The 26,105-nt window shown below is 51.7% G+C and overlaps 1 protein-coding gene across 1 annotated transcript in view; it reads left to right on the top strand.

Moving 5' to 3' along the window:
- Positions 1-26,105, top strand: part of RCOR3 (REST corepressor 3) — a 130,562-nt gene that overhangs the window by 82,279 nt on the left and 22,178 nt on the right. Inside the window, exons 9-10 of the mRNA XM_075339162.1 lie at positions 14,476-14,553; positions 14,687-14,744. Of these exons, the coding sequence (XP_075195277.1) occupies positions 14,476-14,553; positions 14,687-14,744 (136 nt within the window). The remainder of the gene's footprint in view (positions 1-14,475; positions 14,554-14,686; positions 14,745-26,105) is intronic.

The following is a 26,105-nucleotide window of genomic DNA, read 5'->3' as shown; positions in this document are numbered from 1 at the left end:
TTGGCTGCCACAGGTCAAGGACCGGTGGGTCACAGACATTTTGTCTCACGGCTACAGGATAGAGTTCAGTTCTCGTCCTCCGCCTCGGTTCTTCAGAACCTCCCCACATCCCGACCGAGCAGATGCCCTTCTGCAGGCGGTGGGCTCTCTAAGAGCAGAAGGAGTGGTGATCCCTGTTCCTCTTCAGGAACAAGGGCAAGGTTTTTACTCCAATCTCTTTGTGGTGCCAAAAAAGGACGGCTCATTCCGTCCTGTTCTGGACCTAAAACTGCTCAACAAGCATGTGAACGCCAGGCGGTTCCGGATGGAATCCCTCCGCTCCGTCATTGCCTCAATGTCTCAAGAAGATTTCCTGGCATCAATAGACATCAAAGATGCTTATCTCCACGTGCCGATTGCTACCGAGCACCAACGTTTTCTACGTTTCGTGATAGGAGACGACCATCTTCAGTTCGTAGCTCTGCCATTTGGTCTGGCGACAGCCCCACGGGTTTTCACCAAGGTCATGGCGGCAGTGGTAGCAGTCTTGCACTCTCAGGGACACTCGGTGATCCCTTACTTGGACGATCTGCTTGTCAAAGCACCCTCTCAAGAGGCATGCCAACTCAGCCTGAATGTGGCGCTGGAGACTCTCCAGACTTTCGGGTGGATCATCAACTTTTCAAAGTCAAATCTGTCACCGACTCAATCACTAACGTATCTTGGCATGGAGTTTCATACTCTCTCAGCGATAGTGAAGCTTCCGCTGGACAAGCAGCGGTCACTACAGACAGGGGTGCAGTCTCTCCTTCATGGTCAGTCGCACCCCTTAAGGCGCCTCATGCACTTCCTAGGGAAGATGGTGGCGGCAATGGAGGCAGTCCCGTTTGCGCAGTTTCATCTGCGCCCACTTCAATGGGACATTCTCCGCCAATGGGACGGGAAGTCAACTTCCCTGGACAGGAAAGTCTCCCTGTCCCAGACGGCCAAGGACTCTCTGCAATGGTGGCTTCTTCCCAACTCATTATCACAAGGAAGATCCTTCCTACCCCCATCCTGGGCAGTGGTCACGACAGACGCGAGTCTGTCAGGGTGGGGAGCGGTTTTTCTCCACCACAGGGCTCAGGGTACGTGGACTCAGCAGGAGTCCACCCTTCAGATCAATGTCCTGGAAATCAGGGCAGTGTATCTTGCCCTACTAGCCTTCCAGCAGTGGCTGGAAGGAAAGCAGATCCGAATTCAGTCGGACAACTCCACAGCGGTGGCATACATCAACCACCAAGGAGGGACACGCAGTCGGCAAGCCTTCCAGGAAGTCCGGCGGATTCTGATGTGGGTGGAGGACAGAGCATCCACCATATCCGCGGTTCACATCCCGGGCGTAGAAAACTGGGAAGCAGACTTCCTCAGTCGCCAGGGTATGGACGCAGGGGAATGGTCCCTTCACCCGGACGTGTTTCAGGAAATATGTCGCCGCTGGGGGGTGCCGGATGTCGACCTAATGGCGTCCCGGCACAACAACAAGGTCCCGGCCTTCATGGCGCGGTCTCGCGATCAAAGAGCTCTGGCGGCAGACGCCTTAGTGCAAGATTGGTCGCAGTTCCGGCTCCCTTATGTGTTTCCACCTCTGGCACTCTTGCCCAGAGTGCTACGCAAGATCAGATCCGATTGCAGCCGCGTCATACTCGTCGCCCCAGACTGGCCAAGGAGGTCGTGGTACCCGGATCTGTGGCATCTCACGGTCGGCCAACCGTGGACACTACCAGACCGACCAGACTTACTGTCCCAAGGGCCGTTTTTCCATCGGAATTCTGCGGCCCTGAACCTGACTGTGTGGCCATTGAGTCCTGGATCCTAGCGTCTTCAGGATTATCCCAAGGGGTCGTTGCCACCATGAGACAGGCTAGGAAGTCCACTTCTGCTAAGATCTACCACAGAACGTGGAGGATTTTCTTATCCTGGTGCTCTGCACAAGGAGTATCCCCCTGGCCATTCGCGTTACCTACTTTTCTTTCCTTCCTGCAATCTGGGTTGGAAAAGGGCTTGTCGCTCGGCTCCCTTAAAGGGCAAGTCTCGGCACTATCCGTGTTTTTTCAGAAGCGTCTAGCACGACTTTCTCAGGTGCGCACGTTCCTGCAGGGGGTTTGTCATATCGTCCCCCCGTACAGGCGACCGTTAGATCCATGGGATCTAAACAGGGTACTAGTTGCTCTACAGAAGCCGCCCTTCGAGCCTCTGAAAGATGTTTCACTTTCTCGACTCTCACAGAAAGTAGCTTTTCTGGTAGCGGTCACGTCTCTTCGGAGAGTGTCTGAGCTAGCAGCACTGTCATCCAAGGCTCCCTTCCTGGTGTTTCACCAGGACAAGGTAGTGCTGCGCCCCATTCAGGAGTTTCTCCCTAAGGTTGTATCCTCTTTTCATCTTAATCAGGATATCTCCTTGCCTTCTTTTTGTCCTCATCCAGTTCATCGGTATGAGAAGGATTTACATTTGTTAGATCTGGTGAGAGCACTCAGAATCTACATTTCCCGCACGGCGCCCCTGCGCCGCTCGGATGCACTCTTCGTCCTTGTCGCTGGTAAACGCAAAGGGTCGCAGGCTTCCAAAGCCACCCTGGCTCGATGGATCAAAGAACCGATTCTTGAAGCCTACCGTTCTGCTGGGCTTCCGGTTCCATCGGGGCTGAAGGCCCACTCAACCAGAGCCGTGGGTGCGTCCTGGGCATTACGACACCAGGCTACGGCTCAACAGGTGTGCCAGGCACCTACCTGGTCGAGTCTGCACACTTTCACCAAACATTATCAGGTGCATACCTATGCTTCGGCGGACGCCAGCCTAGGTAGAAGAGTCCTGCAGGCGGCAGTTGCCTCCCCATAGGGGAGGGCTGTCTTGCAGCTCTAACATGAGATATTTCTTTACCCACCCAGGGACTGCTTTTGGACGTCCCAATCGTCTGGGTCTCCCAATGGAGCGCCGAAGAAGAAGGGAATTTTGTTACTTACCGTAAATTCCTTTTCTTCTAGCTCCTATTGGGAGACCCAGCACCCGCCCTGTTGTCCTTCGGGATTTTTGGTTTTTTTTGGATACACATGTTGTTCATGTTGAACGGTTTTCAGTTCTCCGATGTTACTTCGGAGTGAATTTGTTTAAACCACTTATTGGCTTTCCTCCTTCTTGCTTTAGCACTAAAACTGAGCATCCCGTGATCCCACGGGGGGTGTATAGCCAGAAGGGGAGGGGCCTTACACTTTTTAGTGTAATGCTTTGTGTGGCCTCCGGAGGCAGTAGCTATACACCCAATCGTCTGGGTCTCCCAATAGGAGCTAGAAGAAAAGGAATTTACGGTAAGTAACAAAATTCCCTTCTTCCTCGACAAAAGTCGGCCTAGAAACTGCCTTATTTATTCAAGAACATGCTCTTATAAATACTAGGAAAGGGGGCATGGTCAGCCCTGCAGTGGGCATACTTGGATGTGTCCATTGGTCAGTGGGTTGAACAATGTGTTAGTCCATGAGCTGATTGGTGGGCGTCATCGTAGGCGTGTCTATGACGTCTTTGGACAGATCCGTGGTGATCCTGATGGGAGAGGGTCTATGATGTCATCGGTGGCTATCTTAGTTATCTCTGAAAATCTGGTTCATATAAGGCTAGGTTCACATTTCCGTTGTTTTGTATCAGTCACATGTGACTGATGCGCTGTACAACGGATGACAAAGAACAGAATTCTTTGTCAGACTCCGTTGTGTGCGGGGGGCGGAGCGCGAGGGGGCGGAGTTCGGGGTGGGTGGAGCCGAGCGGGGCCGTGGCACTGAGGACGTCAGTGCCGTGGGGACTGCAGGACGTGTGTGTGTGTGTGTATACATGCTGAGTGCGGGAGGGGGCGGAGCCGAGCGGGGAAGTGTCTGGCTCCGTGCACAGCCAGGGTAAAAATCGGGTAAAAGCAAAGCACTTTTCTTCGGCGCAACATTGGGAGACCCAGACGATTGGGTGTATAGCTACTGCCTCCGGAGGCCACACAAAGCATTACACTAAAAAGTGTAAGGCCCCTCCCCTTCTGGCTATACACCCCCCGTGGAGTCACGGGATGCTCAGTTTTCAAGCTTTGTGCGAAGGAGGCACACATCCATGCATAGCTCCACTGTTTAGTCAGCAGTAGCTGCTGACTATATCGGATGGAAGAAAAGAGGGCCCATATAGGGTCCCCAGCATGCTCCCTTCTCACCCCACTTGCGGTTTGTAAGGTTGAGGTACCCATTGCGGGTACGGAGGCTGGAGCCCACATGCTGCTTTCCTTCCCCATCCCCCTGAGGGGCTCTGTGGAAGTGGGATCTTACCGGCCCCCAAACCCTGAGGCCGAGCTCCATCCACAGACCCAGAGACCCTGCTGGAGGAGCTGAGTACCGTCAGGGACATGGCCCTGCAACAGTCAGGTACTCTGTGTCCCCGCACAGACAGGCCACGCACACACCAGACTTGCTGGGTGTGCTAGTGCGCCGGGGACAGTAGCGCTGCGCGCTGGGGTTAGAGTCACTGCAGCTTAGCTGAGTGACTTTATGTGTGGGAACTACTGCGCCGGCCGCTCCGGGAGCGGCGGCGCAGCTGGGACTTGTAGTGCGCCGGGGACTCGCGCTGACCGCGCTTTTACGGCGGCAGCGCTCATAAATCTAGTCCCCGGCTTTTGCGGCCTAGCTCTGCTTCGTTCCCGCCCCCACCCTGTCAATCAGGGAAAGGGAGAGACGCTGTTCTATAGTCAGCACCGAGGGCTGGAGTCTTATTTACATACTCCAGCCCTCTCACTGGGCACAGTGGGGACGCATGTTTCCCGCTCTTGGTCTCAACACGCCCAGGGCCCGCCCCTCTCCACAGGACGCCGGCAGCCATTCCTGCATGCAGTCTGGCTGGAGAACGGACACAGGCTCTGGGGGACTCAGACAAGGGGCTCTGGCGACCACACACCCGCGTTTATGCGGGCGGTAAGCTGCACATAAGTGCTGGCCCCACTAGTGCCACAGTGTTATTTGGTGCACTTTTTCCCTGTACCATATATATTTATATTGCACTGTACAGTCGCTTCTTGGCTTATACCCTATATTGCTCTGAGGAGACAACAACATGTCATCCGCAAAACGCAAGGGTGCCAAGGCAAAGGCGGTATGCACTGCTTGTGCCGCATGTGGGGCTAATCTACCGGCAGGTTCCAATGACCCCCATTGTGTGCAATGTTCAATCCCTGTGCCACTTCGGCAGCCAGAGTCTATGGTAGTAGTGGCCCAGGCAGAGACGCCTGTGAACCCTGCCCCGGTGACGGGGACAGAATTTGCAGTTTTTGCTGATAAGATGTCTGTGACTATGACAAAAATCCTGGAGACCTTGCAGTCCAGGCCAGTTACTCAGACCATGGACACTGCTGTGTCTATGCTCCCCGGTCCCCCCCAGTTGGAACTAATCCGTACTTCAAGGGGGTCCCAGGCATCACAGGCTGAAGACTCTGACTCGGATGACAGTCCCAGGCAGCCTAAGCGGGCTCGCTGGGAAAGACCCTCGACGTCATCACACTGGTCAGGGTCTCAGCGAGAAGAAGAGACAGAGATGGATGATCAGGAATCTAATCCTGACACCGCTCTCAATCTAGATACCCCTGATGGTGACGCTATGGTAAATGACCTTATAGCGGCCATCAATAGACTGTTGGATATTTCTCCCCCAGCCCCTTCAGCAGAGGAGGCAGCTGCACAGCAGGAGAAGTTCCATTTCCGGTATCCCAAGCGTAAATTGAGTACTTTTCTGGACCACTCTGACTTCAGAGAATCAGTCCAGAAACATCATGCTTCTCCAGACAAGCGTTTCTCCAAACGTCTTAAGGATACACGTTATCCCTTTCCCCCTGACGTGGTCAAACGCTGGACCCAGTGTCCAAAGGTGGATCCCCCAATATCCAGGCTTGCGGCTAGATCCATAGTTGCAGTGGAGGATGGGGCTTCACTTAAAGATGCCAATGACAGACAGATGGACCTTTGGTTGAAATCTGTCTATGAAGCTATCGGCGCGTCGTTTGCTCCAGCATTCGCGGCCGTGTGGGCACTCCAAGCTATTTCAGCTGGTCTGGCACAGGTGGACTCTATCATACGTCCAGCAGTGCCGCGAGTGGCGTCCTTAACTACGCAAATGTCTGCGTTTGCGACCTACGCTATCAATGCGGTACTGGACTCTACGAGCCGTACCTCAATGGCATCCGCCAACTCTGTGGTTTTGCGCAGAGCCTTGTGGTTAAGGGAATGGAAAGCAGATTCTGCTTCCAAGAAATGTTTAACCAGCTTGCCACTATCTGGAGACAGACTGTTTGGTGAGCAATTGGCTGAAATCATTAAACAGTCCAAGGGTAAGGACTCCTCCTTACCCCAGCCCAGATCAAGCAAACCTCAACAGAGGAAGTGGCAGTCGAGGTTTCGGTCCTTTCGAGGCTCGGGCAAGCCCCAATTCTCCTCGTCCAAAGGGACTCAGAAGGAGCAAAGGAGCTCAGATGCCTGGCGGGCTCACTCACGCCCCAAGAAAGCAACCGGAGGAACCGCTTCCAAGCCGGCTGCCTCATGACTTTCGGCCTCCTCTCTCCGCATCCTCGGTCGGTGGCAGGCTCTCCCGCTTTTGCGACATTTGGCTGCCACAGGTCAAGGACCGGTGGGTAACAGACATTTTGTCTCACGGGTACAGGATAGAGTTCAGTTCTCGTCCTCCGCCTCGGTTCTTCAGAACCTCCCCACATCCCGACCGAGCAGACGCCCTTCTGCAGGCGGTGGGCTCTCTAAGAGCAGAAGGAGTGGTGATCCCTGTTCCTCTTCAGGAACAAGGGCAAGGTTTTTACTCCAATCTCTTTGTGGTGCCAAAAAAGGACGGCTCATTCCGTCCTGTTCTGGACCTAAAACTGCTCAACAAGCATGTAAACGCCAGGCGGTTCCGGATGGAATCCCTCCGCTCCGTCATTGCCTCAATGTCTCAAGATTTCCTTGCGTCGATAGACATCAAAGATGCTTATCTCCACGTGCCGATTGCTCCAGAGCACCAACGCTTTCTGCGTTTCGTGATAGGAGACGACCATCTACAATTCGTAGCTCTGCCATTTGGTCTGGCGACAGCCCCACGGGTTTTCACCAAGGTCATGGCGGCAGTGGTAGCAATCTTGCACTCTCAGGGACACTCGGTGATCCCTTACTTAGACGATCTGCTTGTAAAAGCACCCTCTCAAGAGGCATGCCAACTCAGCCTGAATGTTGCGCTGGAGACTCTCCAGACTTTCGGGTGGATCATCAACTTTTCAAAGTCCAATCTGTCACCGACCCAATCACTAACGTATCTTGGCATGGAGTTTCATACTCTCTCAGCGATAGTGAAGCTTCCGCTGGACAAGCAGCGGTCACTGCAGACAGGGGTGCAGTCTCTCCTTCAAGGTCAGTCGCACCCCTTAAGGCGCCTCATGCACTTCCTAGGGAAGATGGTGGCAGCAATGGAGGCTGTCCCGTTTGCGCAGTTTCATCTGCGCCCACTTCAGTGGGACATTCTCCGCCAATGGGACGGGAAGACAGCTTCCCTGGACAGGAAAGTCTCCCTGTCCCAGATGGCCAAGGACTCTCTGCAATGGTGGCTTCTTCCCACCTCATTATCACAGGGAAGATCCTTTCTACCCCCATCCTGGGCAGTAGTCACGACAGACGCGAGTCTGTCAGGGTGGGGAGCAGTTTTTCTCCACCACAGGGCTCAGGGTACGTGGACTCAGCAGGAGTCCACCCTTCAGATCAATGTTCTGGAAATCAGGGCAGTGTATCTGGCCCTACTAGCCTTCCAGCAGTGGCTGGAAGGAAAGCAGATCCGAATTCAGTCGGACAACTCCACAGCGGTGGCATACATCAACCACCAAGGAGGGACACGCAGTCGGCAAGCCTTCCAGGAAGTCCGGCGGATTCTGATGTGGGTGGAGGACAGAGCATCCACCATATCCGCGGTTCACATCCCGGGCGTGGAAAACTGGGAAGCAGACTTCCTCAGTCGCCAGGGTATGGATGCAGGGGAGTGGTCCCTTCACCCGTACGTGTTTCAGGAAATCTGTTGCCGCTGGGGGGTGCCGGACGTCGACTTAATGGCGTCTCGGCACAACAACAAGGTCCCGACCTTCATGGCGCGGTCCCGCGATCAAAGGGCTCTGGCGGCAGACGCCTTAGTGCAAGATTGGTCGCAGTTCCGGCTCCCTTATGTGTTTCCACCTCTGGCACTCCTGCCCAGAGTGCTACGCAAAATCAGATCCGATTGCAGCCGCGTCATACTCGTCGCTCCAGACTGGCCGAGGAGGTCGTGGTATCCGGATCTGTGGCATCTCACGGTTGGCCAACCGTGGGCACTACCAGACCGACCAGACTTACTGTCCCAAGGGCCGTTTTTCCATCGGAATTCTGCGGCCCTGAACCTGACTGTGTGGCCATTGAGTCCTGGATCCTAGCGTCTTCAGGATTATCCCAAGGGGTCGTTGCCACCATGAGACAGGCTAGAAAGCCCACGTCTGCCAAGATCTACCACAGAACGTGGAAGATATTCTTATCCTGGTGCTCTGCTCAGGGAGTGTCTCCCTGGCCATTTGCATTGCCTACTTTTCTTTCTTTCCTGCAATCTGGGTTAGAAAAAGGTTTGTCGCTCGGCTCCCTTAAAGGGCAAGTCTCGGCGCTATCCGGTTTTTTTTCAGAAGCGTCTAGCACGACTTTCTAAGGTGCGCACGTTCCTGCAGGGGGTTTGTCATATCGTACCCCCGTACAAGCGGCCGTTAGATCCATGGGATCTGAACAGGGTACTAGTTGCCCTCCAGAAGCCGCCCTTCGAGCCTCTGAGGGATGTTTCACTTTCTCGACTATCACAGAAAGTGGCTTTTCTGGTAGCGATCACATCTCTTCGGAGAGTGTCTGAGCTAGCAGCGCTGTCATCCAAGGCTCCTTTCCTGGTCTTCCACCAGGACAAGGTGGTACTGCGCCCCATTCAGGAGTTTCTCCCTAAGGTGGTATCCTCTTTTCATCTAAATCAGGATATCTCCTTGCCTTCCTTTTGTCCTCATGCAGTTCATCGGTATGAGAAGGATTTACATTTGTTAGATCTAGTGAGAGCACTCAGAATCTACATTTCCCGCACGGCGCCCCTGCGCCGCTCCGATGCACTCTTTGTCCTTGTCGCTGGTAAGCGCAAAGGGTCGCAGGCTTCCAAAGCCACCCTGGCTCGATGGATCAAAGAACCAATTCTTGAAGCCTACCGTTCTGCTGGGCTTCCGGTTCCTTCAGGGCTAAAGGCCCACTCAACCAGAGCCGTGGGTGCGTCCTGGGCATTACGACACCAGGCTACGGCTCAACAGGTGTGCCAGGCAGCTACCTGGTCGAGTCTGCACACCTTCACCAAACATTATCAGGTGCATACCTATGCTTCGGCGGACGCCAGCTAAGGTAGAAGAGTCCTGCAGGCGGCAGTTGCCTCCCCATAGGGGAGGGCTGTCTTGCAGCTCTAACATGAGGTATTTCTTTACCCACCCAGGGACTGCTTTTGGACGTCCCAATCGTCTGGGTCTCCCAATGGAGCGCCGAAGAAGAAGGGAATTTTGTTACTTACCGTAAATTCCTTTTCTTCTAGCTCCTATTGGGAGACCCAGCACCCGCCCTGTTGTCCTTCGGGATTTTTGGGTTTTTTTGGATACACATGTTGTTCATGTTGAACGGTTTTCAGTTCTCCGATGTTACTTCGGAGTGAATTTGTTTAAACCAGTTATTGGCTTTCCTCCTTCTTGCTTTAGCACTAAAACTGAGCATCCCGTGACTCCACGGGGGGTGTATAGCCAGAAGGGGAGGGGCCTTACACTTTTTAGTGTAATGCTTTGTGTGGCCTCCGGAGGCAGTAGCTATACACCCAATCGTCTGGGTCTCCCAATAGGAGCTAGAAGAAAAGGAATTTACGGTAAGTAACAAAATTCCCTTCTTTGCTTGGTTACCCGATATTTATCTTGGTTACCAGCATACACCGCTTAGCGCTGGCTCCCTGCACACGTAACCAGTGTAAATATCGGGTAACTAACCAAAGCGCATTGCTTAGTAACCCGATGTGTATCCTGGTTACGGGTGCAGGGAGCCAGAGAGCGCATGCGCAGCGAAATCCTACGGATTGCGCTGCACAAAAAACGTTACATTCTGCGTTGCTCCCGCCCAGCGGTCAGTCAAAAAAAACGACTGACCGCGACACAGCGGATGCAACGCAGGCTGATCAGTCGCAATCCGTCACTAATAGAAGTCTATGGGGAAAAACTGGATTCCTGCAAAATATTTTGCAGGATACCGTAATTCCTCAAGGCGACGGATTGTGACTGAAGCAAAACAACGGAAGTGTGAACCTAGCCTAAGGGGCACTTTGCACACTGCGACATCGCAGGCCGATGCTGCGATGCCGAGTGCGATAGTCCCCGCCCCCGTCGCAGCAGCGATATGTGGTGATAGCTGGCGTAGCGAAAATTATCGCTACGCCAGCTTCACACACACACTCACCTGTCGTGCGACGTCCCTGTGGCCGGCGACCCGCCTCCTTGTTAAGGGGGCGGGTCGTGCGGCGTCACTGCGACGTCACACGGCAGGCGGCCAATCGGAGCAGAGGGGCGGAGATGAGCAGGATGTAAACATCCTGCCCACCTCCTTCCTTCCGCATAACCTACGGAAGCCGCGGTGACGCCGGTAGGAGATGTTCCTCGCTCCTGCGGCTTCACACACAGCGATGTGTGCTGCCGCAGGAGCGAGGAACAACATCGGACCGTCGCGTCAGCGTAATTATAAATTACGCCGACACTGCACCGATGATACGATTACGACGCTTTTGCGCTCGTTAATCGTATCATCTAGGCTTTACACACTGCGATGTCGCATGCGATGCCGGATGTGCGTCACTTTCAATTTGACCCCACCGACATCGCACCTGCAATGTCGCAGTGTGCAAAGTGCCCCTAAGGCAAATCAACACATTTCCCACAATCCCCTATCAAGTGGTTAATAAAGTATTTGATCTAATGGCTCTCCTCAAGAACATACATACAAACACACACACACTCACACATAAACACATACATACACTCAGCTTTATACATTGGATATACACACATACGTGAGTATGCTTGATATATATATATCTATCTATGTAAAATAAATTGATTTTTCAAGTGTAAAATATTTTCTGTACAATATTTTGGACATTAATACCGTGTTTTTCCAAAAATAAGACACTGTTTTATATTTTCTTTTGCCCCCCAAAAAAGCACTAGGGTTTATTTTTGGACGAGGTCTTATTCTTGGAGAAACACAGTTGGGGGTAAGTTTACTCCCCCCCCCCCCCAAAAAAGCAGACCCCCCCCACTTCCCAGGAGACTCATACTCACCAGATACTCAGGACTTCTGCATGGCTCCCAGGTCCTCCCTGTGATCTCCGGTCGGTGCTGCACGCCGTCCTACCCTGCTGCAAGCTGACATACTGACATACTGACACACACAGCAGATCACACACACACAGCAGATCACACACACACAGCAGATCACACACACACAGCAGATCACACACACACAGATCACACACACACACAGATCTCACACACACAGCAGATCTCACACACAGCAGATCTCACACACACACACACACATCATATCACACACACTCACAGAGCAGATCACACTCACACACAGCAGATCACACAAACACACAGCAGATCACACACACACACACACACAGCAGATCACACACACACACAGCAGATCACACACACACACACACAGCAGATCACACACACACACAGCAGATCACACACACACACAGCAGATCACACACACACACAGCAGATCACACACACACACAGCAGATCACACACACACACACAGCAGATCACACACACACAGCAGATCACACACACACACACAGCAGATCACACACACACACACAGCAGATCACACACACACAGCAGATCACACACACACACAGCAGATCACACACACACACAGCAGATCACACACACACACAGCAGATCACACACACACACAGCAGATCACACACACACACACAGCAGATCACACACACACACACAGCAGATCACACACACACACAGCAGATCACACACACATCAGATCACACACACAGCAGATCACAGGCACACACAGCAGATCACACACACACAGCAGATCACACACAGCAGATCGTAGGCACACACAGCCGATCGCAGAAACCACAACCGATCGCAGACACACACAGCCGATCACAGATACACACAGCCGAACGCAAGACACACACAGCCGATCACAGATACACACAGCCGAACGCAAGACACACACAGCCGATTGCAGACACACACAGCCGATCACGCGTGCACACATCACATCCAGCGCTTACAAACGCAGGGAATGAGAGCAAGTTACGTGTCCCGCCGCAGGTCCTGTTCGCTGCGCTCCACTGCACTGCCTCTCAGGATTCTGCCGGCGAGAAGACTTCGGTGTCACTGGATGAGGGGTTTGTATATGCGGTCCGATGTCTGTGTGAGAGATCTGGTGTGTGTGTGTGTGTGTGTGTGTGTGTGTGTGTGTGTGAGAGAGATCTGGTGTGTGCGTGTGTGATTGAGAGATGTGATGTGTGCGGGTGTGCGATAGCTACAGGTCCTGCCGCTCAGTGTCGTGTGAGTGTAATTACCGGGTGCCGCTGTGTATAATGAAGTGTCCTGCAGTATCTGTATCTTTTTTAGCTGCACGGACACTTCATTATTGATCCGGGACTAGGGCTCATTTTCGCGGGAGGGCTTATATTTAAAGGGGTTATCCGGCTTATTTTGCTTTTTTTATTATTTACACTATTGGTCTACATTGGGGCAGGTAAGTAGATAGAGACCACTTACCTGCCCTGCTGTCAGCCCCTCTCCCCCGGCTCAGAGCGGTCATGTGACTGCTCCTGCTGTGATTTTGCTACTTCCGGTCATTTCATGTCAACATGGGCAGGCCCATGTTGACATGCAAATCTGCCACTGCATGTTGCCGCCCTGCTGGGCTGTACAGTGCGATGAGCCCCGCCCCCTCCCTGTGCGCTGCTATCTCTGCACTGTATGTGCTGGACAAACACAGGGCTCTGATGACTGCAGCCTCCCATGCTCCTGGCTTCTGAATACAGTCAGAAGCAGGGATGTCACCTGACACCAGCGAACAACAGCACTGAGCTCTGTATAGGACACTGCAATCATCACAGCACGGAGAAGAGACTGCATGCTGCACGAGTGAGAAGGGAGAGCGAGCGGGGGGGAGGGGGCTAGAGAAGAGCGTCCACGGCTGACAGAGTGGGGGGACTAGAGAAGAGATCATGGGTGACACAGCAGGGGGGCAGAAACGAGAGTTCATGGGGGTGAGAGACAGGGGAGTGCTGGGGGGCAGAGGAGACAGTGCAGTGGGAGAGAAGAGAGTGCATGAGGGGGATAATGTATATTATATAACTGTGTGTGTGTGTGTGTATGCGGTACACAGCCCGATGTGTGTGTATGCCGTACACAGCCCGATGTGTGTGTGTGTATGTATGTGTGTGTGTATGCGGTGCACAGCCTGATGTGTGTGTGTGTGTGGTGCACAGCCTGATGTGTGTGTGTGTGTGCGGTGCACAGCCTGATGTGTGTGTATGCAGTGCAGAGCCCGATGTGGTGTGTGGTGCAGAGCCTGATGTGGTGTGTGGTGCAGAGCCTGATGTGGTTTGCGGTGCAGAGCCTGATGTGGGGCTGTTATTTGCAATGCTGTAGTGATACCAGGTCAGGTGCTGGGGCAGAATATACTGACAGGGAATGTGTGTGCAGGGGGCGGGCAGAGGGTGGGGCTGGACACTGGGGTGGGGCTGGACACTGAGGCCGGGCGGTGCCAGCTGTGACTGGGAGGTTCAGCACAGGAAGTGGTCATGTTTGCTGGATCTGAATGTAAACAAGAAGCTGCAGAGAATAAAGGGATAATTCAAGAGGAACAAAAGTTAGAAAACAAAAAATAACAATGTAGGGGTGTTTAATATGACAATACAGCACAGATTAGCTTAAACTCAAACATTTTTGTTATGTCGGACAACCCCTTTAAGCCTTGCTCCGAAAATGCTGAAAATCCCTGCTAGGGCTTATTTTTGGGGGAGGTCTTATTTTTGGAAAAACATGGTATGTCATATTATATATGGTTTTGTTAACAATTAAATCTTTCATTCTCTCTGTAATATATTGTATATATTTATCTTCACATATATACAGCGTGTGTGTGTGTGTGCGTGTGTGTATATGTGTGTGTGTATATATATATATATATATATATATATATATATATATATATATATATATATATATATATATATATATATATATATATATATATAATATATATATACACACACACATATAATATACACACATACACACATATTTTGACTAAACAAGATTTCTGCTTTCCCTTACAGGTGCAGAACACTAAGCAAGTGAACAGTGCACTAAAGCAAAAGCTGGAGGAAGGCATAGAAGAGTTCAAACCTGCGGAGGTAACCTGAGCGTCCTATGTACGAGCCCTGCTGTCACTCCAGGCTTGATTCAGTGAATGGTATACCTTTCTGGCTGCGCTGTATAGTTAATATTTTAATTAGATTTTTGTTTTGATTTTTTTTTTTCATCCAGTCAAATCAGAAAATAAATGCCCGCTGGACCACGGAAGAACAGCTCCTGGCAGTGCAAGGTAAGTGGAGATCACACAAGAATAATAATGTGTTACACAGTGGTATGAATATTGTGTGCTGTCTTGTAATCATGAATACACATAAAGAACATTAAATTTGAGACATTACCACTGTCCATTGGGATGTCGTCCTCCGTACGGATGGAGGCGGCCTTAATAACTCTTCAGTGGATGATGACATGCTTCTGTACAGTATAAGGAAAATAGTGTAGGCAACAAGATGTTTTGTTTTTTTTGTTTTGTTTTTTTTACTCTCTGATCCACTCTACTTTTGCTCTATAAGATCGCACTGTACAGAAGTTGATGCTGTCACCCTGTGTCAGACCCGGCACAGAGCGGTCGGCCTAGCAAGCTTACATGTAAACTCAGTGTTTGAATTTATATGTAAATGAGGATGAAGAACTATTTGTAGATCTGAAGCCTCTGTCACTCCAGCTCTATACTCATAGTTGCCCACCCACACATTTCACTCCAGCTCTATTCTCCGCCCAGCGCTGCCTCCTTTTGCTTTACTGACCGCTCCTTTTCCTGAAGTCAGTCAAGCAGGAGAAGGCGAGGAATAGAGTCGGAGTGACAGAGGCTTCAGATCTACCAAAGGTCTTCAGCCTAATTTAAATTTCATTTTCATGGAGAGACGGACTGGCCATGTAAAGGTATTGCTGGACGTGTCTCTGAAAGAGCTGCATGCGCATATCAATAGTTTAGGGGATGATTCCTTTTAACTTGAATTAGGTGGAACCTGTAAACTTTGAGATTTAGTTTTTTCCAAAACAATGGGTAGAATAAGCGGAGAGGGAAAAGTGTAATGGAAACATTTGTACCTACAAATGCAGACGAAACTAATGCAATGTGAAGGAGCACAGTATGTCAAGAGGCCTACAGTCTGCAACAAAATCCGCTTGTGTTATATGTGAATCTTATGCAGATTTTCCCCCATCTTTATGGAGTTCAGTTCTCCCCTTACTGAAGACTGACGTGCTATGTCCATCATCAGTCATCTCCCTGCCTTTGATGCAGGCCCACATCTCTCCCTGCCTTTGATGCGGGCCCACATCTCTCCCTGCCTTTGATGCGGGCCCACATCTCTCCCTGCCTTTGATGCGGGCCCACATCTCTCCCTGCCTTTGATGCGGGCCCACATCTCTCCCTGCCTTTGATGCGGGCCCACATCTCTCCCTGCCTTTGATGCGGGCTCACATCTCTCCCTGCCTTTGATGCGGGCTCACATCTCTCCCTGCCTTTGATGCGGGCCCACATCTCTCCCTGCCTTTGATGCGGGCCCACATCTCTCCCTGCCTTTGATGCGGGCCCACATCTCCCCCTGCCTTTGATGCGGGCCCACATCTCTCCCTGCCTTTGATGCGGGCCCACATCTCCCCCTGCCTTTGATGCGGGCCCACATCTCTCCCTGCCTTTGATGCGGGCCCACATCTCTCCCTGCCTTTGATGCGGGCCCACATCTCTCCCTGCCTTTGATGCGGGCTCACATCTCTCCCTGCCTTTGATGCGGGCCCACATCTCTCCCTGCCTTTGATGCGGGCCCACATCTCTCCCTGCCTTTGATGCGGGCCCACATCTCTCCCTGCCTTTGATGCGGGCCCACATCTCTCCCTGCCTTTGATGCGGGCCCACATCTCTCCCTGCCTTTGATGCGGGCCCACATCTCTCCCTGCCTTTGATGCGGGCCCACATCTCTCCCTGCCTTTGATGCGGGCCCACATCTCTCCCTGCCTTTGATGCGGGCCCACATCTCTCCCTGCCTTTGATGCGGGCCCACATCTCTCCCTGCCTTTGATGCGGGCCCACATCTCTCCCTGCCTTTGATGCGGGCCCACATCTCTCCCTGCCTTTGATGCGGGCCCACATCTCTCCCTGCCTTTGATGCGGGCCCACATCTCTCCCTGCCTTTGATGCGGGCCCACATCTCACCCTGCCTTTGATGCGGGCCCACATCTCTCCCTGCCTTTGATGCGGGCCCACATCTCTCCCTGCCTTTGATGCGGGCCCACATCTCCCCCTGCCTTTGATGCGGGCCCACATCTCTCCCTGCCTTTGATGCGGGCCCACATCTCTCCCTGCCTTTGATGCGGGCCCACATCTCTCCCTGCCTTTGATGCGGGCTCACATCTCTCCCTGCCTTTGATGCGGGCCCACATCTCTCCCTGCCTTTGATGCGGGCCCACATCTCTCCCTGCCTTTGATACGGGCCCACATCTCTCCCTGCCTTTGATGCGGGCCCACATCTCTCCCTGCCTTTGATGCGGGCCCACATCTCTCCCTGCCTTTGATGCGGGCCCACATCTCTCCCTGCCTTTTGATGCGGGCCCACATCTCTCCCTGCCTTTGATGCGGGCCCACATCTCTCCCTGCCTTTGATGCGGGCCCACATCTCTCCCTGCCTTTGATGCGGGCCCACATCTCTCCCTGCCTTTGATGCGGGCCCACATCTCTCCCTGCCTTTGATGCAGGCATGAGTGTGAGCCCGCATCTTTCCCTGCACGTCAGCTGATTTAATCAGCCAACATCTGCCATTAACAGCCGTGTTTGGAGCAGTTCTTCACCTGTGGCTCTTAACCTGTTAAATGCCACTGTCAGTCTCGTAACAGTGGGATTTAATGCAGGGGGTGTGCGCTGTTCTATTCCCATATCAGTGCCCCTAGACGCGATCACAGGACACTGATGAGTTGTCATGTATCCAGGGGTCTGTTGAAGATCTCTGTGTCTGTCATCTCAGAACTCCTGTGAAAACCAGCCTGTAGCCAATGTTCATAGGAGACTTGCTTTCTCCTATATAGAGCAAGGCTGTGGGCATTGCTGTATATAGGCCAAGTGATCAGACTATTGCATGTTCAAGTCCCATTGACCCCATCACCACTTGGTAATTTGTTTTGTCTTAGATTTTTCTTCCCCTTCTTACAAGAGCTATAACTTTTTTTTTTTTTTTACAGCAGAATAGCCGCGTAAGGGCTTCTTTTTCTTTATCGTTCCTATGGGAGACCCAGACATTGGGTGTATAGCTTCTGCCTCCGGAGGACACACAAAGTACTACACTAAAAAGTGTAGCTCCTCCCTCTGAGGCTATACATCCCCTGGATAACCAGATCTAGCCAGTTCATTGCTTTGTGTTCAGGAGGCATACATCCACACATGCATTCTCATCTGATTTTTCATTTTTGGAAAGTTTTTGAAGAAAAGCGGGTCCAAGCCTGGACTCCCGGCATGTCCCTTCTCACCCCACTGTGTCGGCGGTGTTGTTAAGGTTGATTCCAAGGCTGGAGCCTTACATGCCGCGCTCCTTCACCATCCCTCGGGCTCTGGCTTGAAGTGGGAGCCAGCACGGTTCTCTTTGCTTTGCAGGAGACCAGTCTCCATCCGCAGCCCTTCAGGATCCTGCTGGACGGAGCACTCATCCCCAGGGACTTGGAACCCTGCGTCTCAGCAAGCTAAGTACCTGAGACGTTTATATTCGGGGGTCCCGGTACTTTATTATGGTGGGAGAGTGTGCTGTGTAACTTTTCTGACATTTCCGGTGGTTCTCTGGTTGTCGCCTGAGAACCGCGCCGATGGTGCCTGCGCGCTGGCCGCATCGCTTAAATTTAGGCCCCGGCTTCGCCGGAGGCCTACTTTCGATTTCACTGCCCTCGCATGTCAATCATGCAGAGAGACAGTGCGGCTCCGCCCAGCGGCCGTTCGGCACAGGGGAGGGACACTCCTCTCTGAGTACATGTCCCCTCCCCTGTAAATCTCCTTGGCCCTCCAGATCCCGCTCTCAGAGCAGGTCCCGCCCCCTCTCCTCGCTCCGGCGCCATTTTCTCAGCGTTTTTCTCTGGATCAGCGCTGGCTGCAGCATCCCTGCTAAGCTGCTTGGGGGTTCCGGGCTGTGGGATCTGGAGGGCACACAAACGGTCTGGTAAGCCACAACCTCCGGTTGTGGACCTTCTTATATACTCTCTGGGGGTCATTCTGGCTCAGAGCCCCCACTTCAGCAGCATGTCTCACACGAGGAGCAAGGCTGTACTCAATATGCACTGCATGTAAGCTCGTGCTGCCTGAACCGAGAACATATCCACATTGTGATGCCTGCTCTAACCTGAAAATGCCTCAGCCTGGAATCGCACCCACAGTGGTCCCTCCGGCTGCTCCGGCTCCGGTGGCTGAACCCCCGGCTTGGGTAGAAGCCTTCTCTAGGTCAATCTCCCAGTCTTTTGCCGACTCCATGGGACAGCTGTCCCGGACTTTGCTGAACATGCAGCAGCCCCCTTCTCAGGGCGCCTCTGCTGCTAGGGCTCTCTCAGCGGAGCTCACAGAGGATTCTTCATCTCGTCCCAGACCCCGTCCTCCTAAAAGGAGACGCAGGGCCCCCTCTCCTTCCTCGTCCCGCGGCTCTGATTCAAGAGCTGACTCGCAGGACGAGGAGGATGCCTTTACTGGGGGCTCGGAGGCTACCTCCATGTGCCCCATTGATCTGTCCGAAAGTGACGCAGATGTTAGTGATTTGATTGCGTCCATTAATTCTGTACTGGACCTCAATCCGCCAGTATCAGAGGAGCAACCCTCTCTGGCAGAAAAGCACCAGTTTACCTTGCCTAAGAGGACAAGGAGTGTGTTCTTTAACCACTCCAGCTTTCAGGCCACTGTGACCAAGCCTAGGGCCTGTCCTGACAAACGCTTCCCAAAGCGTGGTTCTGATGACCGTTTTCCCTTTCCACCTGAGGTGGTCAAGGAGTGGGCTCATTCACCAAAGGTAGACCCTCCGGTGTCTAGACTCTCAGCCCGGACCGTTGTATCAGTGGCTGATGGCACCTCTCTTAAGGATTCCACTGACCGCCAGGTTGACCTTCTGGCCAAATCTGTATATGAGGCGGCAGGGGCCTCGTTCTCCCCATCTTTTGCAGCAGTGTGGGCTCTCAAAGCCATCTCTGCTTCTCTAGAGGAGATGCATTCCCTCACCAGGGAATCTATGCCCGAAATGGTTGCCTTAACTTCCCAAGCTTCAGCTTTTTCATCCTATGCCATGTCTGCCATGCTGGAGGCTTCTCACCGCACTGCGGTGGCTTCGGCTAATTCCCTCGCTATCCGCAGGATCTTGTGGCTTCGAGAGTGGAAGGCAGATGCTTCTTCAAAGAAGTACCTTGCTGGGCTCCCTTTTGCTGGATCCAGGCTATTCGGTGAACAACTGGATGAAATTATTAAGGAAGCTACTTGCGGGAAGAGTACTTCCATGCCACAAACTAAAACCAGGAAACCTGTCCAGGGCAGGAACCAGTCGAGGTTTCGTTCCTTTCGTTCCTCCAACTGGTCGTCCTCTAAGCCCTCGGCCTCGTCCACTAACTCAGCCAAGAACCAAAAACCCAACTGGCGCACAACCGCAGGAGCTGCTGCCACTAAGGCAGCCTCCTCTTGACTATCTGGCCGCGCCAGCAACGTCCTTAGTCGGTGGCAGGCTCTCCCACTTTGGCAACGTGTGGTTTCAACACGTCTCCGATCAGTGGGTGCGGGATATCATCTCCCACGGCTACAGGATAGAATTCTCTTCCAGCCCACCAAACAGATTTTTTCTGTCAACTCCCCCCTGCTCCAAGGCCGCCGCCTTCTCTCAGGCCGTGGCATCCTTGCAGGCCAACGGAGTAATTGTACCGGTTCCCGCCCAGGAACGGTTCAGAGGTTTCTACTCGAATCTCTTCCTAGTCCCCAAAAAGGACGGTTCCTTCCGGCCCATCCTGGATCTCAAGCTTCTCAACAAGCATGTTCAGGTGCGGCATTTTCGCATGGAGTCTCTGCGATCAGTCATTGCCTCAATGACCCAAGGAGATTTCCTGGCATCCATCGACATCAGAGATGCCTATCTGCATGTGCCAATTGCAGTTTCACACCAGCGTTGGCTACGTTTTGCAATCGGAGAGGAACATTTCCAATTCGTGGCTCTCCCCTTCGGGTTAGCCCCGGCCCCTCGAGTATTCACCAAGGTCATGGCAGCAGTGGTTGCGGTTCTGCACCTCCAGGGGTTGGCAGTGATTCCTTACCTGGACGACCTTCTAGTCAAGGCTTCATCCAGCGCAGACTGTCAGCGGAGTGTCTCGCTCACTCTCGCCACTCTAGCCCAATTCGGGTGGCTTGTCAATCTGCCCAAATCCACTCTGACTCCGACCCAGAGGCTCACGTACCTAGGGATGCAGTTCGAGACTCTGCCGGCACTTGTGAAGCTGCCCTTAGTCAAACAGCAGTCCCTCCATCTGGCGGTGCGCTCTCTGCTGAGGCCCCGCCGTCATTCCATCAGGCACCTAATGCAGGTGCTGGGTCAGATGGTGGCGTCAATGGAGGCTGTTCCCTTTGCCCAGTTCCATCTGCGTCCTCTGCAGCTGGACATTCTCCGCTGTTGGGACAAGCGGACTTCCTCCTTGCACAGGCTAGTGGCTCTGTCGCCACAGACCAGGGGCTCCCTTCAGTGGTGGCTTCGGCCCCTCTCTCTGTCTCAGGGACGCTCCTTCCTGGCCCCGTCCTGGGTGATTCTCACCACGGATGCCAGCCTATCCGGCTGGGGAGCGGTATGTCTCCACCACCGAGCACAGGGCACTTGGACTCCGTCCGAATCAGCCCTCTCGATCAATGTGCTGGAAACCAGAGCTGTGCTTCTAGCTCTCCTAGTCTTTCACCACTTTTTGGCGGGCAAGCACATCCGAGTCCAGTCAGACAACGCGACAGCGGTTGCCTACATCAATCACCAAGGCGGGACACGCAGCCGCCTGGCAATGTTGGAGGTTCAACGCATCCTTCAATGGACGGAGGACTCCAAGTCCACCATATCCGCAGTCCACATCCCAGGCGTGGAAAACTGGGAAGCAGATTATCTCAGCCGTCAAACCGTGGACAGTGGCGAGTGGTCCCTGCATCCGGCAGTGTTTCAGTCAATCTGCCGCAAGTGGGGCACTCCGGAAGTGGATCTAATGGCATCCCGGCACAACAACAAGGTTCCGGTTTACGTGGCTCGCTCCCACGATCCTCAGGCCTTTGCAGCGGACGCTCTGGTTCAAGACTGGTCCCAGTTTCGTCTGTCCTACGTGTTTCCCCCTCTAGCTCTCTTGCCCAGAGTTCTGCGCAAGATCAGAATGGAGGGCCGTCGGGTCATCCTCATTGCTCCGGACTGGCCCAGGCGAGCTTGGTACCCAGACCTGCTCCATCTGTCCGTAGAGGTGCCGTGGCATCTTCCGGACCGTCCAGACCTTCTCTCACAAGGTCCGTTTTTCCACCAGAATTCTGCGGCTCTCAGATTGACGGCGTGGCTCTTGAGTCCTGGATCTTGACGGCTTTTGGTATTCCTCCTGAAGTCGTCTCCACTATGACTCGGGCTCGGAAGTCTTCCTCAGCCAAAATGTATCACAGGACCTGGAGAATTTTCCTGTCCTGGTGTCGTTCTTCCGGCCATGCTCCTTGGCCTTTTTCCTTGCCGACCCTTCTGTCCTTTCTACAGTCCGGTCTGCAGCTAGGACTATCCCTCAATTCCCTCAAGGGACAAGTCTCGGCTCTGTCAGTGTTGTTCCAGCGGCGTATCGCCCGGCTGGCTCAGGTGCGCACCTTCATGCAGGGCGCGTCTCACATCATTCCGCCTTACCGGCGGCCCTTGGATCCCTGGGACCTCAATCTGGTCCTCACGGCCTTGCAGAAACCTCCCTTTGAGCCTCTTAGAGAGGTTTCTTTGTCTCGTCTTTCACAGAAAGTGGTCTTTCTAGTGGCCATAACTTCCCTCAGGAGAGTCTCTGATTTGGCTGCGCTCTCTTCGGAGTCACCTTTTTTGGTTTTTCATCAAGACAAGATGGTTCTCTGTCCGACTCCGGATTTTCTCCCTAAGGTGGTTTCTCCTTTCCACCTTAACCAGGACATTTCCCTGCCTTCCTTTTGTCCGGCTCCTGTTCATCGCTTTGAAAAAGCGTTGCATACTCTGGATCTGGTGTGGGCGCTCCGGATCTATGTGTCTCACACCGCTGTTCTTAGGCGGTGCACCTCTCTTTTTGTGCTAACCACAGGTCGGCGTAAGGGCCTCTCGGCTTCTAAGCCGACCTTAGCTCGTTGGATTAGGTCGGCCATTTCCGATGCCTACCAGTGTACTCAGGTGCCTCCCCCGCCTGGGATCAAGGCACACTCGACCAGAGCTGTCGGTGCCTCTTGGGCTTTCAGGCACCAGGCTACGCTCAGCAGGTCTGTCAGGCTGCCACTTGGACTAGTCTGCATACCTTTTCAAAGCACTACCAAGTGCATGCTCATGCTTCGGCAGATGCGAGCTTGGGCAGACGCATCCTTCAAGCGGCTGTCGCCCATTTGTGAAGTTAGGCTCCACCTACTTCTCAGTTTTCTGTTTATTCCCACCCATGGACTGCTTTGAGACGTCCCAATGTCTGGGTCTCCCATAAGGAACGATAAAGAAAAAGAGAATTTTGTTTACTTACCGTAAATTCTTTTTCTTATAGTTTCGTAATGGGAGACCCAGCTCCCTCCCTGTTGCCTGTTGGCAGTTTCTTGTTCCGCGTGTTATCACCGGCTGTTGTCGTAGACAGAGGCTCCGGTTGTTCCGGTTCTTGCTCTGTCTTTACTTGTGGGTGGCTATTCTCCTTCAGCTTTTGCACTAAACTGGCTAGATCTGGTTATCCAGGGGGTGTATAAGCTCAGAGGGAGGAGCTACACTTTTTTTTGTAGTACTTTGTGTGTCCTCCGGAGGCAGAAGCTAAACACCCAAGGTCTGGGTCTCCCAATGCGGAACTATAAGAAAAAGAATTTACGGTAAGTAAACAAAATTCTCTTTTTTTGCAGGACGAGTTCTTTTGAATGCCATCAATCATTCTGCCCCATATTGTACTGTATTTACCATGTTCACTATATGGTAACACTGACCCCACAGTATGATTCCCCAGGTCAGTACGAGTTCATAAATACCAAACATATATAGTTTTGCTTCTATCTAAATGGTGAAAAAATTCTGAAATTTGTCAAAGAAAAGAATTGCGCTTTTTGTCGCCATTTTCCGAGACCCTTAGCGTTCTCATTTTTCAGGATCTGGGGCTCAGTGACGGCTTTTTTTTTTTTTTTTTGCTTTGGCGTCCTGAGCTGGCTTTTTTCATTACCTCATTTTGGGTAGATATGACGTTTTGATCGCCTGTTATTGCAATATTGCACTTTTTCTTGTTTTTACTAGTCCCTTAGGTGACTGGATGCTTCATACACTCAGATTTCTCCTGCTGTTCAGAGTGATGCTGCTGCAGCTGCGCGGCAGCATTCATAGCTGACCCCTGGCTAACTACAGAATGTACGTCTGGAACACCATGGTGTGAACCAGCTGCAAGACTCAAAAATATACAACTACACGATAGGATAAAGAGTTGCACACCAGTCACAATGTATGGGGAAATAATGAAAAGCTGAACTGCTATGGGAATACTAGACTGAAAAATACAATGAAAAAGTAAAAAACCTGAAAATGGAATATGCATAACTGCTATGAATAATAGGAATATAAGAGATGTTTAGCCATTTTTGTTAGGTTAGGGACCCCAAAAATAGATTACCTTGGTGTGGTTTTGGGGCTCTTTTGCATTGATCAGTACAATGGCTAAACATCTCTTATATTCCTATTATTCATAGCGGTTATGCATATTCCATTTTCATGTTTTTCCCTTTTTCAGATAGGTCATTGTATTTTTCAGTCTAGTATTTCCATAGCATTTTTGCTTTTCATTATTCCCCTATACATTGTGACTGGTGTGCGACTTTTTATTCTATTGTAGAGCTGACCCCTGGCTGTCATGACAATCCATCGACACCCCGTGATCACGTCATGGGGCCACTGGCGCGCGTTAATTCCCGCTGACAGATTTCTTTTATCAAAATTTATTTGTATTTTTTGGGGGGTTTTTTTGTTTGTTTTTTTTTTTTTCACCACTTAAATAAACAAAAACTATACATGTTTGGTGTCTACGTAATTGTGCTGACCTTTAGAATCATAATACCATGTCACCTTTATGGTAAAATGAACGCTGGAGAAATAAGAAAAAAAAACAACAAAAAAAACAGAGTTTCACTTTTTTTTGCTATTTCGCCACACTTTGAATTTTTTTCCCCCCTATTTACCATCACATCATATGATAAAATGAATGGCGTCATTCAAAACTGCAACTCATCCCGCGAAAAAAAAAAAAAAAATCCCTCATATGGCTATATCAGCGGAAAAATAAAAAAAGTTATGGCTCTTGGAATAAGGGGAGGGAAATGGGAACACAAAAATGAATATCGCCCAGTTCTTAAGGGGTTAAATGCCATTTACTTGCATTATAGCACACATCAGTGTGGGGGTTTTGTGAGTGTTGGAGGGGGGTTTAGACATTCTGTCTACGTAAAAAAAACCAAATGGTAATCCATACAGCCCTAATGAATAACGTTAGTTTCCGTGCTGTCAGTTTTTTGTTCTCGCGGACCGCAATCGAACTGAAAACACTGTCGTGTGAACATCGCCTTATAGTAACTTTTATGTTTGCGACTAAGGCTAAGTGCACATTTCCGCTAAAATGTATCAGTCGAAATCCGCTGCTATGGTAAACAACGGAATCCGTTTAGCGGATTCCGTTGTGTCCCATAGACTTGCATTAGTGGCGGATTGCGACTGATGACCCTGCGTTGCGTCCGCTGCGTCGCGGTCCGTCGTTTTTTGACAGACCGCCGGGCAGGGAGCAACGCAGAATGTAACGTTTTTCGGGCCGTCGAAAACAACGCGCCGCGCAGGAATCCGTCGCCATCCGTCACACTTGCAATGTATGTCTATGGTGCTGGATTCCGTCGTAATCCGTCTTACGACGGAATCCAGCACTGGATTCCGTCATGCTCTACTGAGCATGCCCAGCATGTTTGGCACGCCCACTGGGCTGTCTCAAACACAAACGGATCATGACTGATCCGTCAAACGGACGCACAGCGGATGTAACGGACGCAATGGATCCGTTTTTTCACAGGATTACTGTGAAAGGAATCCTGTGAAAAACACATCAGTTGCATCAGTTGACATCTAAAAAACAACTGATCCGTTGCTGATGGACCTGACGGATTGAAAACAACGGAAGTGTGAACTTAGCCTTATTCGTCGTTTATTTTATTTGCTCTTTTTTTCATTTTATTTTTTATTTCTAATTTGAGATTAACTTTTACTTGTTTTCATTCATTCATTCATTTATTTTTCTTTGTCGCTCCTAATTGGGAGACCCAGACAATTGGGTGTATAGCTACTGCCTCCGGAGGCCACACAAAGCATTACACTTAAAAGTGTAAGGCCCCTCCCCTTCTGCCTATACACCCCCCGTGGAATCACGGGTTCCTCAGTTTTCA

This window comes from Anomaloglossus baeobatrachus, chromosome 3, assembly GCF_048569485.1.
Source record: "Anomaloglossus baeobatrachus isolate aAnoBae1 chromosome 3, aAnoBae1.hap1, whole genome shotgun sequence".
Lineage (NCBI taxonomy): Eukaryota > Metazoa > Chordata > Amphibia > Anura > Aromobatidae > Anomaloglossus > Anomaloglossus baeobatrachus.
The sequence above is the reverse complement of the archived record's forward strand: the minus strand, read 5'-3'. Positions and strand labels throughout refer to the sequence as shown.